At 35.8% G+C, this 16,869-nt stretch overlaps 1 protein-coding gene across 11 annotated transcripts in view; it reads right to left on the bottom strand.

Annotated features, from left to right (window-relative positions):
- HMCN1 (hemicentin 1) overlaps nucleotides 1-16,869 on the bottom strand; it is a 532,161-nt gene that overhangs the window by 226,076 nt on the left and 289,216 nt on the right. For all 11 annotated transcript variants that reach the window (XR_013529004.1, XR_013529005.1, XR_013529007.1 and 8 more), the window contains one exon: nucleotides 13,209-13,484. Coding sequence is in view for 7 of the 11 variants with exons in the window: in XM_035280045.3 (XP_035135936.3) it covers nucleotides 13,209-13,484 (276 nt within the window). In the remaining 4 variants the exon portion in view is untranslated. The remainder of the gene's footprint in view (nucleotides 1-13,208; nucleotides 13,485-16,869) is intronic.

The following is a 16,869-nucleotide window of genomic DNA, read 5'->3' as shown; positions in this document are numbered from 1 at the left end:
AATCAGGTTAAATAATAGTATAATAGATCTCACTTTAGTTATTTCAACTGTTAATTTTTTTAATTCCTAGAAAAAACTCATTTTAATGAAGTAGTTTCAATGGAGCAAGAACATGGAATTGAAGAACCACAGTTCAACTCCATCAATAAAATAACATCATTTGCCAACTAACAAACTGAATCTACATCTCTTTATTTACAATGTAAAATCCTGTTCTGATAGGAAAACAAAATAGTACTAATGTTGGATTTAGAAGTCTGGAGTTCAGCTGGCCCTGGTGGCTCACGCCACTTTGAGAATCCGAGGCAGGTGGATCACGAGGTCAGGAGATGGAGAGCATCCTCGCTAATACAGTGAAACCCTGTCTCTACTAAAAATACAAAAAATTAGCTGGGTGTGGTGGCACACGCCTGTAGTCCCAGCTATTTGGGAGGCTGAGGCAAGAGAATCGCTTGAACCTGGGAGGCAGAGATTAGAGTGAGCCAGACTGCACTCCAGCCTGAGTGACAGAGCAAGACTGTGTCAAAAAAAAAAAAAAAAGAAGAAGAAGAATAAGAAAAGTCCGGAGTTGAATTTTGGAGAGAAGTAATCCATTTTTCCTTGAGATTTTCAGTCTTGTATCACCACCATCATCATTACCACCACCTTGAGCAACCAACACCATCATCATCCAGAACAACTCGATTTTGCTAGCCAAAGCAATGTGAACACAGCACTCTGTTAGGTGGCAAGGTATTAATTTGCTTTTTATTTTTTAATTATAACAAAATTGAAATACATGTTTTTCCTATCAATAATTTAGAAGAATTAAATATAAATATAAAATAAAAACCAACACTACTTTAAGAATTGGGTATCTCAATCCACTATTAGTGGTAAGACTAGCAAAAGTGTAAGCGGCCATGAAAAGAGCCATCTCACTGCCTATAAAGACTAGGAAAGAAAAAAGTCTCACCCAACTGCCAATGCTATATGCAAGCTCAGGAGGCACATTTCCTGTCACCTGGGTCTGATTTGTTGCTCTTAAGCTTCTGGTAGGAAATTTCTCAGAGAAAATGCCTAAGGACTTTTTCTTCAAGGTTATTTAATTACCACCAACAAATTAATTAGATAATGCAAATTATTTGATTACCTAAGCCATAATTAGAATAGTTAGAACCACTGGCATATTTTAGAGTACTTGGGCAAATTTCTGTGCTTTACTTTTTTCAGCCAACAAACATTTACTGAGTACAGACTGTTTCAGACACTTTATGCCTTCAAAGATCTCACAGATACTGTAAATAAAGTACATTATGTAAAATTAGGAGCTAAATCTCTTTCTAGTAGTCAGTTCATTGAAATAGGAAAGTGGTGCCTTTCTTCCATCAGTGCCTATTACATGCCAGGTATCTAACTCTAGACCCATCATTTATTTTCGACAATAACACTATGAAGTGTTCCTGCCATGTTACAGATAAAGAAACTATGGCTCAAAATGGTTAAATCATTTGCCCAGTCACTCAAAGGTGGAGTTGGGATTCAAATGCAGATGTTGCTGCCTCCATGGTGTCTGTCTATACCTTAATGGGATAATAATGGTACCTACCCTTATAACGTTATTATGGACTAGCTAGGTTAATATACATAAAACACTTAAAAGAATGCTTGGCATGTAGTGGTCACGATGTAGCTTTTGCTATTATTATTAGTATTCTACTATATAGCAAAGTATGACAAAATAAAGTACTATAGTATTTAAAATACATCTGTGTATATGTAATATCTAGACATTTTCAAATGCAATTTGATCACCACAATCCTCACGCTTGCCTATTCCATTTAGATTATATACCCTATTTAAGGCTTGGCATGGTGGCCCATGCCTGTAATCCCAGCACTTTGGGAGGCCAAGTGGGGGAGGATTGCTTGAACCCAGGAGTTCAAGACCAGTCTGGGCAACATGGGGAAAACCTGTCTCTACTAAAATAGAAAAATTAGGCTGGTGTGGTGGTGCATGCCTGTAGTCCCAGCTACTACTTGGGAGGCTGAGGTGGGAGGATCATCTGAGCCCAGGAGGCAGAGGTTGCAGTGAGCCAAGATTGTACCACTGCACTCTACCCTGAGTGTGAATGAGATCCTGTCTCAAAAAAAACAACAACAGCAAAAAAGATTATATACCCTATCTATAAACAATATTTGTTATATCTAATTCTTCTGAAATCTGAAATATTTCTAGGTACTTAAAATTTACTAGAAATTTCAATAAAATAGATAAAATTAGATTTTTTCCTCTGATTTACGAACAGAAAAAAAGCATGCTACTCACCATGTCACATGGCACATGTTAAAAAGAGTTATGATGATATAAGGGCATGTGGTTATAATATTATTTTCATACTTAGTGAGGTCATTCTGGTCATTAAACACTGAACTGACTTCATCAATAATCTTGAGAAATATTTCCTTTTTTATTGCAATATTCTCTTTGATGACAAGGACTAATTAATGACAGACATTCACCCTTTCCTGATATCACAGAAGACAAATTAATACTTCTAATTTTCATATAGAAACAACATCAGGGAGAACAGGAGGCTTTGTCTGGCACTTTGATTTCCATGTGATTACGGAGGAGATGTGTCAGCTACACACTGAATACGATCAGACTGAACCAGGACTTCTGGGTTAGTCTCCAGCCTTAAAAATCCTCCTCATAAGGGAACAACTAGTGGAATCAACGGAAAACTATTTGTGTTGTCAGATAAATAGGAAAACAGTCTTAAACAAAATCTTAAACTCCTGCCATGTCCATAAATACTTCCCCTTCTCTCCCACACGTGTCTAATCTTGACTCAGAAGCAGTGTAAGCATTTGAAAATTAAGCAGCCACTGTATCAAATTAACAGTGACAAATTGCTTTAGCTTATTTTGTAAAATTTTGCAAAAATCACTCACATGAGTTTGTTTCTAAATTGGGGTGAACTAATATAAATAATACTTAAAAAATAACAACTACAAATTTTTCATGAGATAATTACCAGATTTTGTTATAAAATATAGTTTTAAATACAAGCAGTAGTATGCTGGCTCTTGCTACAACTGGAAAAGAAAGTACTTACATAATGAAATTTCAAACTGCTGATGTGATTCAAATAACCCATTGAAGTTAATATGGAAACATGATAGATAAGGGTGGTGACCAAGACTTCCCTATAGTGTTATTGTTACACTGAGGTTTATCTAGCAACTAAGGAATTACACATCTATTGGGTACTATTATATTTTTTCTTTCTGTGCAAGTCACTATAGGTTTATAAAATGACAAAGTGGTATTGTGAAATACGTATTTTGTCTTTGTCCCATTTCTTGACATACAGCTACTAAAATTCTTGGAATCTTGGTATTGATAAAAGCTTTTTTGGCATGCTAATAAGATGATTGGTGACTGGGGGTACCCAGATTGCTTCAGGATGGGTACCCCCAAAGACCAAGGCAGGATGGAACTTTCAACCCAACCCCAAAATCTAGAGAAGGGAGAGGAGCTGAAGGCACAGTTGATCACCGAGGGCCAATGCTGTAATCAATCATGTCTACAGATTGACAGCTCCATAAAAAACCAAAACTAAAAACACCCCAGGGTTCTGAGAGCTTCTAAAATAGCTAAACATGCAGAGAATAGCTGAACACATAGGTTCCTGGAGGACAGTGTGAAGTTCTGCACCACTTCTATCACACCTCACCCTATGGCTGTTCATCTGTATCCTTTGTAATATCCTTTATAATAAATGAGTAAATGTAAGTAAAACGTGTCTGTGGGTTCTGACAGTCACCCTAGCAAATTAATCCAACTCCAGGAGGGGGTTGTAGGAACCCTGATTTATAGCCAGTCAGAAGCACAGTTCACAAGCTACAGCTTGCAACTGATGTCTGTAGTGGGTGGGCCATCTTGTAGGACTGAACCTTCAACCTGTGGGATCTGACACTATCTTTAGGTAGTTTCAGAAATAAATTGGAGGATCACCCAGCTGGTGTCTGCTGAAGAACTGCTTGGTGTATGAGGAGGAAAAAAAATCCCACATATCTCAGAAGTGAAGACTGGTATACGGAGAGGGAAAGACACACTTTGACTTTTCCTATATCTCTAATAGGCAATAAGTATCTCACAGTATATGTAATATGATTGAGGAAAAAAACAGCTAAACACGTGAAACTGATCATGATTAAGTGCAAAATTGAGTGGCAAAAAATAAGTTCTAGAGGATACCAGAACAAAGAGACCAGTATCGGAAAGGCAGTGGTTTATGAGATGCTTTGCATTATAGGTAGAACGTAGATAGGGATAATAGAACTAGAATGAAAACAACCTTTGGAGGCAGTGAAAATGCCTCTGTGACTCAAGCAATGGAAACTGGAGTTGAGACAAATTGTGGAAGGATGAAAAGTAATGAAACAAGGGCTAGGGTCAAAGCAGTAGGAAACAGGAGTCCTTTGAAGGTGTAATGAACACGGAGCCTGGCAGAGAAAATGTTCAGTTGTCATCAAAAATTCAGTTCCGGCAACCGAAAACAGGGTAAGAGCAACACCTATCCATTCTTATGAGAATTCATTACCGAGAAAATTCGAAACTCACAGACAGATACCCAAAACTATCTGTCTGACAGTAGTATGACATACAAAGTTTGCAGTGTCAGTCATATTTTATGATATGGAAGAATTAATCTGATAATTTCTCTACCTATAATTCAGAATTAGTTACAACACAGAGTCTTAATATTAGTAGCAAGTTCAAATATTCAGTTCCCCGTATTAAGGAAACATGCATCAAGAAAAGATGCATGGCTACCTTATTAGGATACATGGTATTCACATATTGAAAGGAAACATTTTTATTTATTTTCTTCTCTATGTATTGCTTTACGAGGATGCAATTCAGGATTAAATGTTAAGAGAATTGTGTAGTTTGTGGACAGGGGAGTATAAGTTTTATTCTGGGGTAATTAGAAAAGCACAAATATGTTTTCAATGAATGAACAGTTAAAACAATATTTAGGGAAAATTCACTTGGTTGCCCAATGGAAGATGGATTGGAATAGGGGAAGAAAACTAAAAGAAAGGACGTCCATAAAAAGAGGACTCTAATCGTTTAGTCTGAGTTGGATGAGAGTGGTATCAGTGACTCTGAGGAGGAAAGGAGTGATATGAGAGACAGTGGAATACTGACCTAAACATGCATAGAAAAAGGTGGAGAGACCTTGACCTAAAATACTATTACATGGGAGATGGTTCCACTGAACTGTAAATTTTACATTTGCTCATTTACACGGATCCCTATCAGCAATACCAAGCACCCACAGATTCAAGCATGAGTCCAAAGAAAACATCTCCCATTATGGACATACATGTCCCTAAATAAAGAGGGTATAGGAAATTCAGTTTTTAAAACCTTAATACATTGTTATTTGTGGTCTGGGAAAAAGAGAAGAGAGAGAGAGGAGTAAGGTATGAGTACTGAAAAGAGACCTTAAATGCTCAGGCTCCTAGTCTACTGCTCTTTCATTATCCTAAGAAGAAATGAACAGAATCAGCAACCTAAGAATTTTTATCTCTATAGCTGTCACTGTTTTTTTAAGTGGGGCCATACATTTTTAGATGTTTTTATTTTCCCTCCAAAAAAATTTGTGCTCAAAAGGAATCTAGAGGTCAACAATTGTTGATTGCTGTTGTTTAAAAAGGTATTACCTTTTGGAAGAAAGCATCTCACAGCTGCCTATTTATCTCTGAGATGAAAAATTCTCAACTTTCTCTCAATGTTCCTAGTGATACGCTTTTGCACTAAGGAATTGACAGTACCCAGGAGAAGAAAGACACTCCATTAATTAATATTTACTGGTTTTTTTCTTATTTGAGTTCTTAGGATGAAACCTAAGTACTCTAAGTTGGAGATAGTTAAACCCCACATTCAACCAAACCACTGAATTGATTTCTGCTTCTGAAAACATAACAGGAACTGTTTTTATGTTCACAAATATATTTTTCATTATGGGTAATATATTACTGAAAATATTCAATTTTCTAACATCAAGCAAAGCTGCATGAGAAACCGAAAGAGAATTTAATTACTGAAACTAATTTCTATTGAATTATATAGCTTGTAAATGTATTTTACAGGATCTCTGATACTTCTAAGTATCCATATTTCCTATAGAAAAAGCTAACTTCAAAAAGTTACATAATGACTATCACTGAGCCTGCTGAGAATTGTAATTAGTAGCTCTATCCTATCCTAACAGTGTGCCTACTGATTTGGGTCAATCAGCTTATTTAAAACATTGACATTGTTTTCAAATGCATTTCCATTTCTGATTAGGGCGGTAAATTCAGCAATTTCTGGTGCTAACTTTTCCACATGAAACTAGCACAATGAGAAATGCAAAAATCTCACTAAGAACGATTTATAATGGAGAAATGTGCTTGTTCACATGACTTTTCCATAATTTTCAACTAGTGTAAATGGGAACAAATACATTTAAACATTTTTAACTTTTCACATGCCTACTAAAGAGTTCCTCATAAGTGGACAGGGATTTCTTAAGAAGAGAAAAAAATGAAAACTAAACACAAACCAATCAACCTAACAAACCAAAACAAACACCCACAAAATATCAGATGCCTGGGAGGGAAGCAAGGGCTACTGAAATCTGAAAGATATGGAATCAAACACAACATTTCCAAATGCTATCTCATCAATGGGAATGCAAGAACCACCTCTCCAAAATGGTGAAGTTATTTCTGAGTGGCAATAATTCAAGTAAATTATGATCATGGTTTATCAACGTGGCAGTTGCAATACGTTTTCTAAAACTTCTGCACTTGTTATTTCTGCCTTTCTTCTTTCTCCAGGAGACTAGAGTTATACTGTCCAATACTGTAGTCATATCTGTATCCACGGGGGTTTACTTAAATTCAAATTTATAAATCAAATTCCAAATGAGTTCCTTGGGTGCACTAGCAACATTTCAAGTTCTCAATTGCCAAATGCAGCTAGTGGCTGCCACATGAGCACTATAGATGTAAAATACTTCCATCATTGTAGAAAGTCCTACTGGACTTTGAACTACAAAGGTCTATTAAATCTCAGAGGGAAGGTTGCTAATTGATTGTCTTACCAGTAGGTGGTGCATCGGCAACAAATCACACAGGCAAAGACCTACACAAAATCTACCTTGGCAGTTATATACCGGATTTACCCATCCCCACCACCCCAACCAACAACAACAATAAAAATTCCACACTTCAAACACTATTGTGGTTATAAAATTCAGTTAATAAGAGAAGAGCAAGAGTTTCAGGCATATTAATGATAAATTAGGGCTAGATTAGATTTTAATGACAGACTCTCTTAATGGCAAATATGCATCAGAACTGCCTACAAATAAATGTTGGGAAGAATTATTTTCTCCAAAATAAACTATTTAGAACTAAATTTTTTAATATTTAAGGTAATATATCACTAGATTGTTACTTTATAATATATACTTCTATTTATATAAAAGAGATGAGATGTTTCTTCTGATAAATTGACCTAAAATCTATTTTTATCTTAAGTGCTGCTGCTTTCTTTTTGAGAGGCATTATTTTTTAATTTATGTTCTTAGTTATTTTTAAAATGTCTTTTATTTTCTCAATTATGTTAAATATAGATAAAGCACATTCTCAGAATATCTATAAAACAAAGAGAACAAATTACTCATGTAATTCAATCCTCTAATAAAATTAAAGTGAGCATTTAAAAATTTAAATCCTATTTACACAAAGTTTAAAAATAATCCATTTCTATTAAATAATTTGTCAAGTACAGAAAAGCATGAAATGATTTATTAAAAATGCAAGTTAACTGCCTGAAGTAGATCTTTAAAAAGAAAAACAAAAAGCTACAAGAAAATAAGTCACTTATAGTTCTGCTACCCCCAAACAATCATGTACACATTTTGTATATGTCAATCTAGTTATAATTTTTCTCCTAGCATAGCAGTGTTGGCTTCCATTTGTTTGTTTGCATAGCTGGACTTCTGAGTATTGAGGCAAACCCTGCTTAAGGTGATTCCTTTCCTGGGGAATTTCCTGTGTCTAATCATACCATTGTTCTCATGGTAAGGAATTCTCGTAATGAAGTAAGCACATAAACTCATTCATATTCTCACATGCTCATCAGTGTGGCTGATTCGAATAGCCATAGTTTCTAAAGTCAGCTTTGCTTCCCAAGGCTTTTTTGATGAGTGGGTAATGACCCTGATAATAGCCATTGAAGAAAATTCACCAGTCTTTCATATCATGCCCTCCCTAGTTTTGATTTTTTTGTTTCCTTTTTAAGATCTACTTCAGGCAGTTAACTTGCATTTTTAATAAATCATTTTAAGAAAACTATGTATTTGGTATTTTTCCTGAACGCTTGAACGTTTGAGAATGTCAAATTTTGATGGCTTTTCATAGGAAAGACATTAACTGGATAAAATTCTTGGATCTTTTTTTTCGAAACTACTTCCATCTTTCTTATTATTGTGCCAGTTGGAATTCTCAATTGCAAACAACAGAAACCAGGCTGGCTGACTTAAGCAGAAAAGGAATGCATTAGAAAACATTTTTTTGAGGTACAGAATCAAGAAGAAACTGGATATCAGGTAGAAACGGTGTGGCTAGATCGTTGAGAACGCAGCCAACATCAGTCTGTTAAAGTGATGGTGAAGGGCCACTGGGACATTTGTTTCTGCTGTTGGACTCTAAATTCCATGATGCTGCCCAAATTGGAATTTTGTAGGCGTTCATGGTTTTGGCGAGAGTCGAAGTCCACTGGGGGCGTATGAGTGGCTGGCTGTAGGTCATGTGATCTTAGGGATAAGGAAAAGGAATTATCTGATCTCACTTGTTTTCTGCTTCCCACCAAGATAATAAATAATTCCTCCCCAAATCAGGGAGAAGTATTCAGACCCTAAAAGCAAAACTATGACAAATATCCACTGCAATTATCTTCTAGTGTTTAGTATATATAAGAAGTAAGACGCCAGTCTGATTTTACCTCTCTGTTAACAATGGGTTTGGTTTGGTCATATGCCTATGGGGAATTAGTAGATTCTTCCTACCAGTAACTTCAAATCCAGCCAGGATGTGTCTAGATGAAGTTCTTTCTTCATTTGCCTTAATCTGCTCACCCATGACAACTTTCTTCTCGCTAGAACAGTCTTCTTCAACTATATCTTGGACTATTTCTTTAGTTTCAGTTGTCTTTGTTTTCTAAAGTCTTATAAATTTTAGATTAAACTTCTGTTCTGTGTTAATTTCCACTTAAAATATCATATTATTCAAGTGTTAGTTCCTTTCCTCAACATTCTGAAAGACTTCTCAATTTTATGCACCACATCCCTGATTTTCTATATAGAATAAATTCTGATTGTTAGTGCTTCTATTATGTATTTGCCCTAAAATACTGCATTTTAAAAATCAAATCTTTTCTGATTTCTTCCATTCCACCTATTATTGGCCTTTTGTCTTAGCCAGTTCTTGCCTTACTTTATGGTTTGACTGTGTCTCCCTGAATTTGTGTGCTGAAAATTAATCTCCGATGCAACAGTATCGGGAGGTGAGGCCTCATGGGAGAAGTCTAGGTCTCTGCCCACAGGAAACATTAATACTCTCATAAAAATAGGTCACAGGAGTCCATTTGCTCTCTTGCTCTCTTTACCTTCTGCCTTCCACCGTGTGAAGATGCCCCAGCCTCGAGCTTGGAGTTTCCAGCCTTCGGGACTGTGAGCCATTAAATTTCTGTTCATTATAAATTACCCAGTCTCAGATATTCTGTTATAGCAGCGTAAAACAGACTAAGACACCCTTTGAATATACACTGTCATCTAAAAGAAGGGAAGTCTTTTTGAAAGACACTGGTCATACCAAATATTATTTTCCCTAGTCTCTAGCATAAGCTGCTTTCAAAGCATTCATTTATTCTAGGTATTCCCTGTTCCCCTTGTTTTGTTCCTCAGTATTTCTTCTTAAGTCCTACACTTCATTTCCCCCCACTGTTTTTATGTATTTTGATGGTTTTCTGTTTATTCATCTTCAAATGAGGTGACATTCATCCAAAACCAGTGTCTTTTAACCAAGTGGACTTGACAAAATGGACTTGACTTCATTCTCACTCGGCTTCTGTTCTGGAGGAGCTGAACCCGCTTTTCAGCTCTGCAGCTGAGTGAGTCTGATGTGCATGGCTCCTTGCCCAGTCCTCATCGATGGAGCTCTTTTGGCTGAAATGTGATGCTCTCCTCTTCTAACATCTGTTTCTAAAATTCCTAACAGACACCCATATTGATCTTTCTATTGCTTTCAAATATTTTCATTGGTAGGAAACATACATCCCAAGTTACATATATCCCAGGTTACAATTTTTTATCTGGACCAGGCTGCCTGTTCATTTTCTGTCCTGCTAATTTCCTAACTGGATAGTTAGAGCTATTAATGAGTATGCGAAAACAACATTCTAGCTTCTTCAAAGAGAAACATTTTCTTTTTGGAGCAAACTGTGAAACAGGGACAAAGATACTTCATACGTTCACGTGAACAGAAAAAGGATGGAGCACTGTTAAGATTTTCATTCCAGTGATCTTAAAATATGGATAAATATTCTACATACGTATTTGCATAAGTAAAAATCTTTTTATATAATACATATGAAATTCCTCCAAGGATTTTTGCTGCTGTTAATAGCTACTAGTTTTCAGTATTCTTTAGATTTGTCCTTTTGAAGTCTTTATATATAATTTATCATCAGGTAAGGAGAGGCTGCAATAACAGACATACACTATCTTAAAGCAGAAAATTCTTGCTAATTGTGTTTCACAAAATTACTACAAAAAAACTTGAAAAATCTAGATTTTTAACTCTTAAAAGCATTCCATATAGAAACAGTTCCCAGACATACCTGTGGAAGCATAGCAACATAAATGAGGCTGCGAATTAAGCTACTGATTCCTCTTTAAATAGGAAAACTATTCCTAAAGTATATATTCAATCCAAGTATTATTTTATCTTTTAAGTTTTCTAAAACTATTTTTTACTTCTGCTTTTAAGAAGATTTAACTGCGTTAAAGTGAAATTAATTTGTAATGTAAGGTAGAATGTCGATAGTTTATCAGCTCTCATATTATCATGAACTTTACCTCTAGGTATGGCAGTTTACTTCCTCAAATACCCATAGCTTTTCAATAGTGCATTCAGCCATGAAAACAATACATTTAGTCGACTACAATTAGTCACAGTCTCTTATTTTTCCTAAGCAATATTATTCATTCTCAAGTATATTTTTGTTAGAGTTTGGAAACATCCTTTATCATCAAAATTGTCCGCTCAAACTCAAGGCCAACTAGACAGGCCATAACATAACACCTCTAGACAGATTTACACCACCAATACTTACATAGATTACCCAGTAATAATGTACTATTATATATTTTTTATATTTATGTGTATTATATAACATGTTACCTCAGCACTTATTTAAATTGTTGTATTACAATGGCTTTATTTTACCAGCAAGAAGAGAGTTAAGCGCTTCCCTAAAGATACACATTTCAAGATTAAATGGCTCCTTCTGTAGTGTGAATATATGTGCTGTTTCAGGAAATGCCCACGGAACTACTTGAGAAGTCTGTTTAAGTGCAGGGTTAGAAATCTGCAGTTTTAAAAAACTCCTTGGGAAATTCTTTATTCAAGGAAGTTTGAGAATCATTGCTCTAATGCACTAAAATAGAAAAATTATGGACTAAAAAGCTAACTTTGAGAAACAAGGAAGGCTCTGATTTTACTTAACAATCTCATTCTAAGGGACCAAAGCCAAGGGATAAACAACCAAGATGAAATTTCAGAAGTCCATGAGCACTTATTTTATCTGAAATTATCAGTTTGGTAGAATAGTCCGGGAGTTCTAGTAACCTAAGTTGCTAGAACTTCGATCGACTCACATTATCCAGGCAGTTTTGTGTGGAAATGTAGTGAACCATTTACAAAAGCAACATTTCCCTAGAGGATTCCCCAGATCAACTAACAAAAGACACACATTCTGATTGTAGCATATATTTCAACTACCAGGGAGAACACTATAATCAGATGTCAACCATTTTGTTAATTCTCACGGTAGTGTTGCTTTTCCGTCATTAATAATATTCTAAGTATAGGCCTTGAAACTCAGTGGTCATTCTCTTCGGTAACCTTGCTAAAAAGTTATCTGAGAGTGTTACCTCAGGCATGTTATCAAGTTGTTTCTAATACCACAATCAAATAGCCAGACCCAATTCTGGTGCAATCAGCCTCCCACATCAAGGAACTGTAATAAAATATTCTGCTGAGGCAGCAACTGAACCTTTCAGCTTAACAGTGAAAAACTGCCAACAGCCATTTGTTCATTACACTGACTCCCAGCTGGTCTATAGACATTTAGAAGCTAAATATGATTCCACCGGAAGAGAAATTTTGGAGCAGTTTCTGATCTTCATTTGATGCTCCTGAACAACATACATTTAGTAGCCATTAACTACATTGCTAATAAACTTGTTTTAAACTACCTGTAACATTTAGTGTATGTATATGTAATTCAAAATTGGCTCACAATTAGTTTATTTTCAATAAGCATTCGTGTGTGTGTGTTTGTGTGTGTGTATGACAAATAAGGTTAAAAACAACTCTGCTTATGTTTCAATAAAATTTCACCAAGATGAGAAGCATCTTAAACTTTTATTTTAAAGGTATTAGTAAAAAATTATTAAACAATTTAACAATAAAAAGTAAATTAGTTATATATGCAAAAACACAGTACTTAAATTGGGAGAAGGTTGTTTTTTGACCCATTATTATTATAATTAGAATTTTTTTAATCCACAAGATGGATTAAATGATTTAAAACTTAAGTTATTCACAGACAATTTTTATATTCTCTTAAAACAAACATCTTCAACTACTATGATTAGTTGTGATTGTATTAAAATCACCCATTGTTAGAGATGTTTTAGCTTCCAGTTTTGTTAGCTCCTATGCAGGCCAATGAGTATGTTTAAGCATTCTATCATACAAAACAGTAATTATTTGGGTAGATATTCTCACTCTTGTCCAACTTGGGAGGACAAAATTTTTTTAAAAGAGGACAGAAAGATGTCATAATTCAGAAGTTACCAAAAGCACTGTACCTTGCACTGTGAGGAAAACTGAAGCAGCTGATGATCCGCCTTCACTAGAAACCATACAATGATACTCTCCAGCATCGTTGAATTTCACACTCTTTAGCTCCAACGACAGATTAGCCAAGGTCCTAATTCTTGCTGGCTCTGCCAGCCTGGCATCTCTGTCGTTCCTCTGCCAGGTTAGATTGTAATCCACTGCGCTGATGACAAGACATGTTAAAATTGCTCTCTCTCCAGGTGTGACTGTAACATTGTTAGGCACTTGGATGACTGGAGGGGGCTCTGTGTGAAATCAAAAAATTCAAATCAAGAGACCTAAAAGCCATTTTGCTCACTTACAGATGTAGTTTAAAAACAGAATAAATATGAATATCCAGTAGGCAAGATGCAGTGCAACAGAACTTACTGATTAATGCATATGTCTATGAGCCCCACCACCCCCACAGATTACCACCTAAAGGATGCTTTAGGAAGTAGTATACACACATGCACACATGCACACACACACACACACACACACACACACACACACACATATATATACACACACACACATATACACACACACACCAAAGGATACTCAAGCCAAATCTATAAATTACAGACATGAGAGTCAAAGAGACATGGCAAAAGAGTATGACTTTACTGATTTAGGATTCTGAAAAGAGGCAAAGTTTTATTGATGAAAGTAGCACTTGTGAACTTTTAAATTTTAAAAATATACATTTAGTGTTTTAAAAAAAATAGGACACAAAGGATAGTAGACATGAAAATGATGGTATCATCTTTAAGTGGGGTTACAGTCTCATTAAGAAGACACAGGACAACAGAAGAGTAAGATAAATGTTCTAGCAGAAATGGGGAACAGTTTGATCTATGAAGTTCAGGTGAACAGTAGAAACAGACCATTAATAACATTGCACACATAGAGCCATATACACAAAAGGCATCGAGGGATGCATGTGTTTCAGATATAGTCAAAGGCCAATTACTAATGAACTATTTAACCAATATTTCTGTTGCTCTAGTTAGTTGGTTCTTTTTATTATTTTACTTTAAGTTCCGGGATACATGTGCGGAACGTTCAAGCTTGTTATGAGGTATACGTGTACCTCGGCGGTTTGCTGCACCTATTGACCTATCCTCTAAGTTCTCTCCCACCCACCAACAGGCCTTGGTGTGTGATGATCCCCTCCCTGTGTCCATGTGTTCTCATTGTTCACTTCCCACTTATGAGTGAGAACATGCAATGTTTGGTTTTCTGTTTGTTCCTCTGTTAGCTCTAGTTAGTCTTGAGAGTGAATCTAAATTCTCTCTCCAAAGTTCTCTCTGCTCAAATGCTTTAAAATGATCTCCTGCAACAATACATTATAAATAATGCAGCAATAAAAACTGTAGTCATCTATGCTAGCTAGAAATTTAGGTGTCTAAATTTAGTTTCATATGAAAGTGTGTCAAATATTCAAGATCAAACTTTATCCTTGGGATATTTAAAACTATATATGAGTGCAGATTAATATCATAAGCCTAGAATGAAGACTGGAAACAAATCTACCAAAACCATAGTGGTTATCTCTGATACAATATATTCGTTTTCCATATTTTCTGTTAATTTATCATTGTTTTCCAAACTTTTTCTTAAGTAGTATATGCTAATTTAAATTATAAAAAATGTTTTATTATTTTGGTTTTTTAAAATCTCTTATGAAAATAGCCGGTGAATCCATTGGAAAGAATACATGACAAAGTTAGGAAGCTTTGACTGGATTCTGGCTAGAGTTCACAGATAAAATACAGGACACTTTGTTAAATCTGAATTTCAGATACAAATAAAATAATATTTTAGTATAAGTATGCCTTGTGCAATATTTGGGTCACACATATGTGATATTCATTTTTTTTTTTTTTTTTTAGAGACAGAGTTTCACCATGTTGGCCAGGATGGTCTCGAACTCCTGACCTCATGATCCGCCTGCCTTGGCCTCCCAAAGTGCTGGGATTATAGGCGTGAGCCACCGTGCCCAACCACATATGTGATATTTAAATTTAACTGGGCATCCTGTGTTTTTATTTTCTAAATTTGGTAATAATAGGCCACCTAGTTCTACCCTTTAATTAGTTGTGTGACTTTAGATAAGCCAATGTAGTGATATTAATGGTTTTTCTGTCTGAAAATAATATGATTAATTTATCATACTCCCTCTTGCTCTCAGATCTATGAAGCAAACATGCTGACGGTTAGACTCCCCTTTGCAGTGCAACCCAAATCCAATCACTTCTTCATGAAGGAAGAAAGACCCAGCTCTCCTGGCTCCATTCAGGGCCCTCCCGGCTCCAGAGCTGCTGTAGGCCCTTGCTGCATCTGCAGCACAGCTCGTTTCTTCCACTTCCCTCACTCCCTGACAGGTGCTTTTCCCTAGAGAACTCTCCAAAACCCTCTTACATGCAAACTCCACCTCAGATTCTACTTCCTCTTCAGATATAAATTCAAATAAGTAAATGCCAACTGTCTAACAACATACACGAGCAGATGAGATTTGAAATAATGGCATATGACTCCACTGCATAAATACCTTAAGACAATGAATATTATACACACTGACATATTTAGACATAGGTGAATACATCTGGTAGGAATAGGGGAGTGATGAGGAAGAATTACAGCAGTTTGTGAAGGAAGCCAAGATTACAGATGCTCAGAGATAACCTGCTCCAGGAGTATGAAGGGCAACCATTCCTGAGCCAAAGCACGACTGAGGGTAGGATTAGCGTAGCAGAAAGGAAGCCTCAATAATGAGGAGGAAAGATGACAAGCATAGACTTGGGACATTAAGTAAAGACCGTGAGACTGAGAATTAGGAGGCCAGGAATTTACATCTTATTACCTATCTACCCATTTGATCATAAATGGGTCACTTGCTTTCTCTGGGTTCTGTTTCTTTAGCTATAAAATGAAAAGGCGGTGTAAGATGATTTCCAGATCTTATCCTTTCTAAAAGAGTATCCCATAATTATAATTTAAAGTTTCCTGTCACTGACATGCCCTTGATAAGTTTTCTCTCTTCAGAATTTTACCTAAACTAAGAATTTTAGGGTGTGTGTGTGTGTGTGTGTGTGTGTGTGTGTGTTGGGTGAGGGTCATTGTGTTAGGAAAAAAATTCCCAGTACAGAAAATAATTATAACTTTGTAATAGTATCAAACTATACTACCAAATATAGTTTGAAAACAATGAGGTTTTTGTGCTTCTGCAGTTTCATTCATTAGATTCTATGTATTTATATTCAGTAAAAGAGAAACAATGCTTTCTACACCTGTCGCTCATTTAAAACAATCAATAACCCAATAACCAACATTTCAAATGAATCAGAAGTCCTTCAACAAGTCAAGTAGAAAAAAAGTGTTGACAAAAATTGAGTCGACATATTGGTAGAACTTGGGGATTTTCTTTAAACTGCTCTCAGGTGTTCCTTGACTTTATAAAATAATATCCATAATGGCACAAGAATATCACTATTCAACAATGCTTTGTTTTCTAATACCCCTTTAAAAAATAAAAAGATCTAATTATCCTGTGAAGTTGCACCTGATTCCAGTGTGCTGGTGACTAGTTACAGTGGGTTGGCTGAGCTGGGACCTCAGCCTAGGCTAAGGGAAATTCAGAAGTGG

The sequence above is a fragment of the Callithrix jacchus genome, chromosome 18 (assembly GCF_049354715.1).
Source record: "Callithrix jacchus isolate 240 chromosome 18, calJac240_pri, whole genome shotgun sequence".
NCBI lineage: Eukaryota > Metazoa > Chordata > Mammalia > Primates > Cebidae > Callithrix > Callithrix jacchus.
The sequence above is the reverse complement of the archived record's forward strand: the minus strand, read 5'-3'. Positions and strand labels throughout refer to the sequence as shown.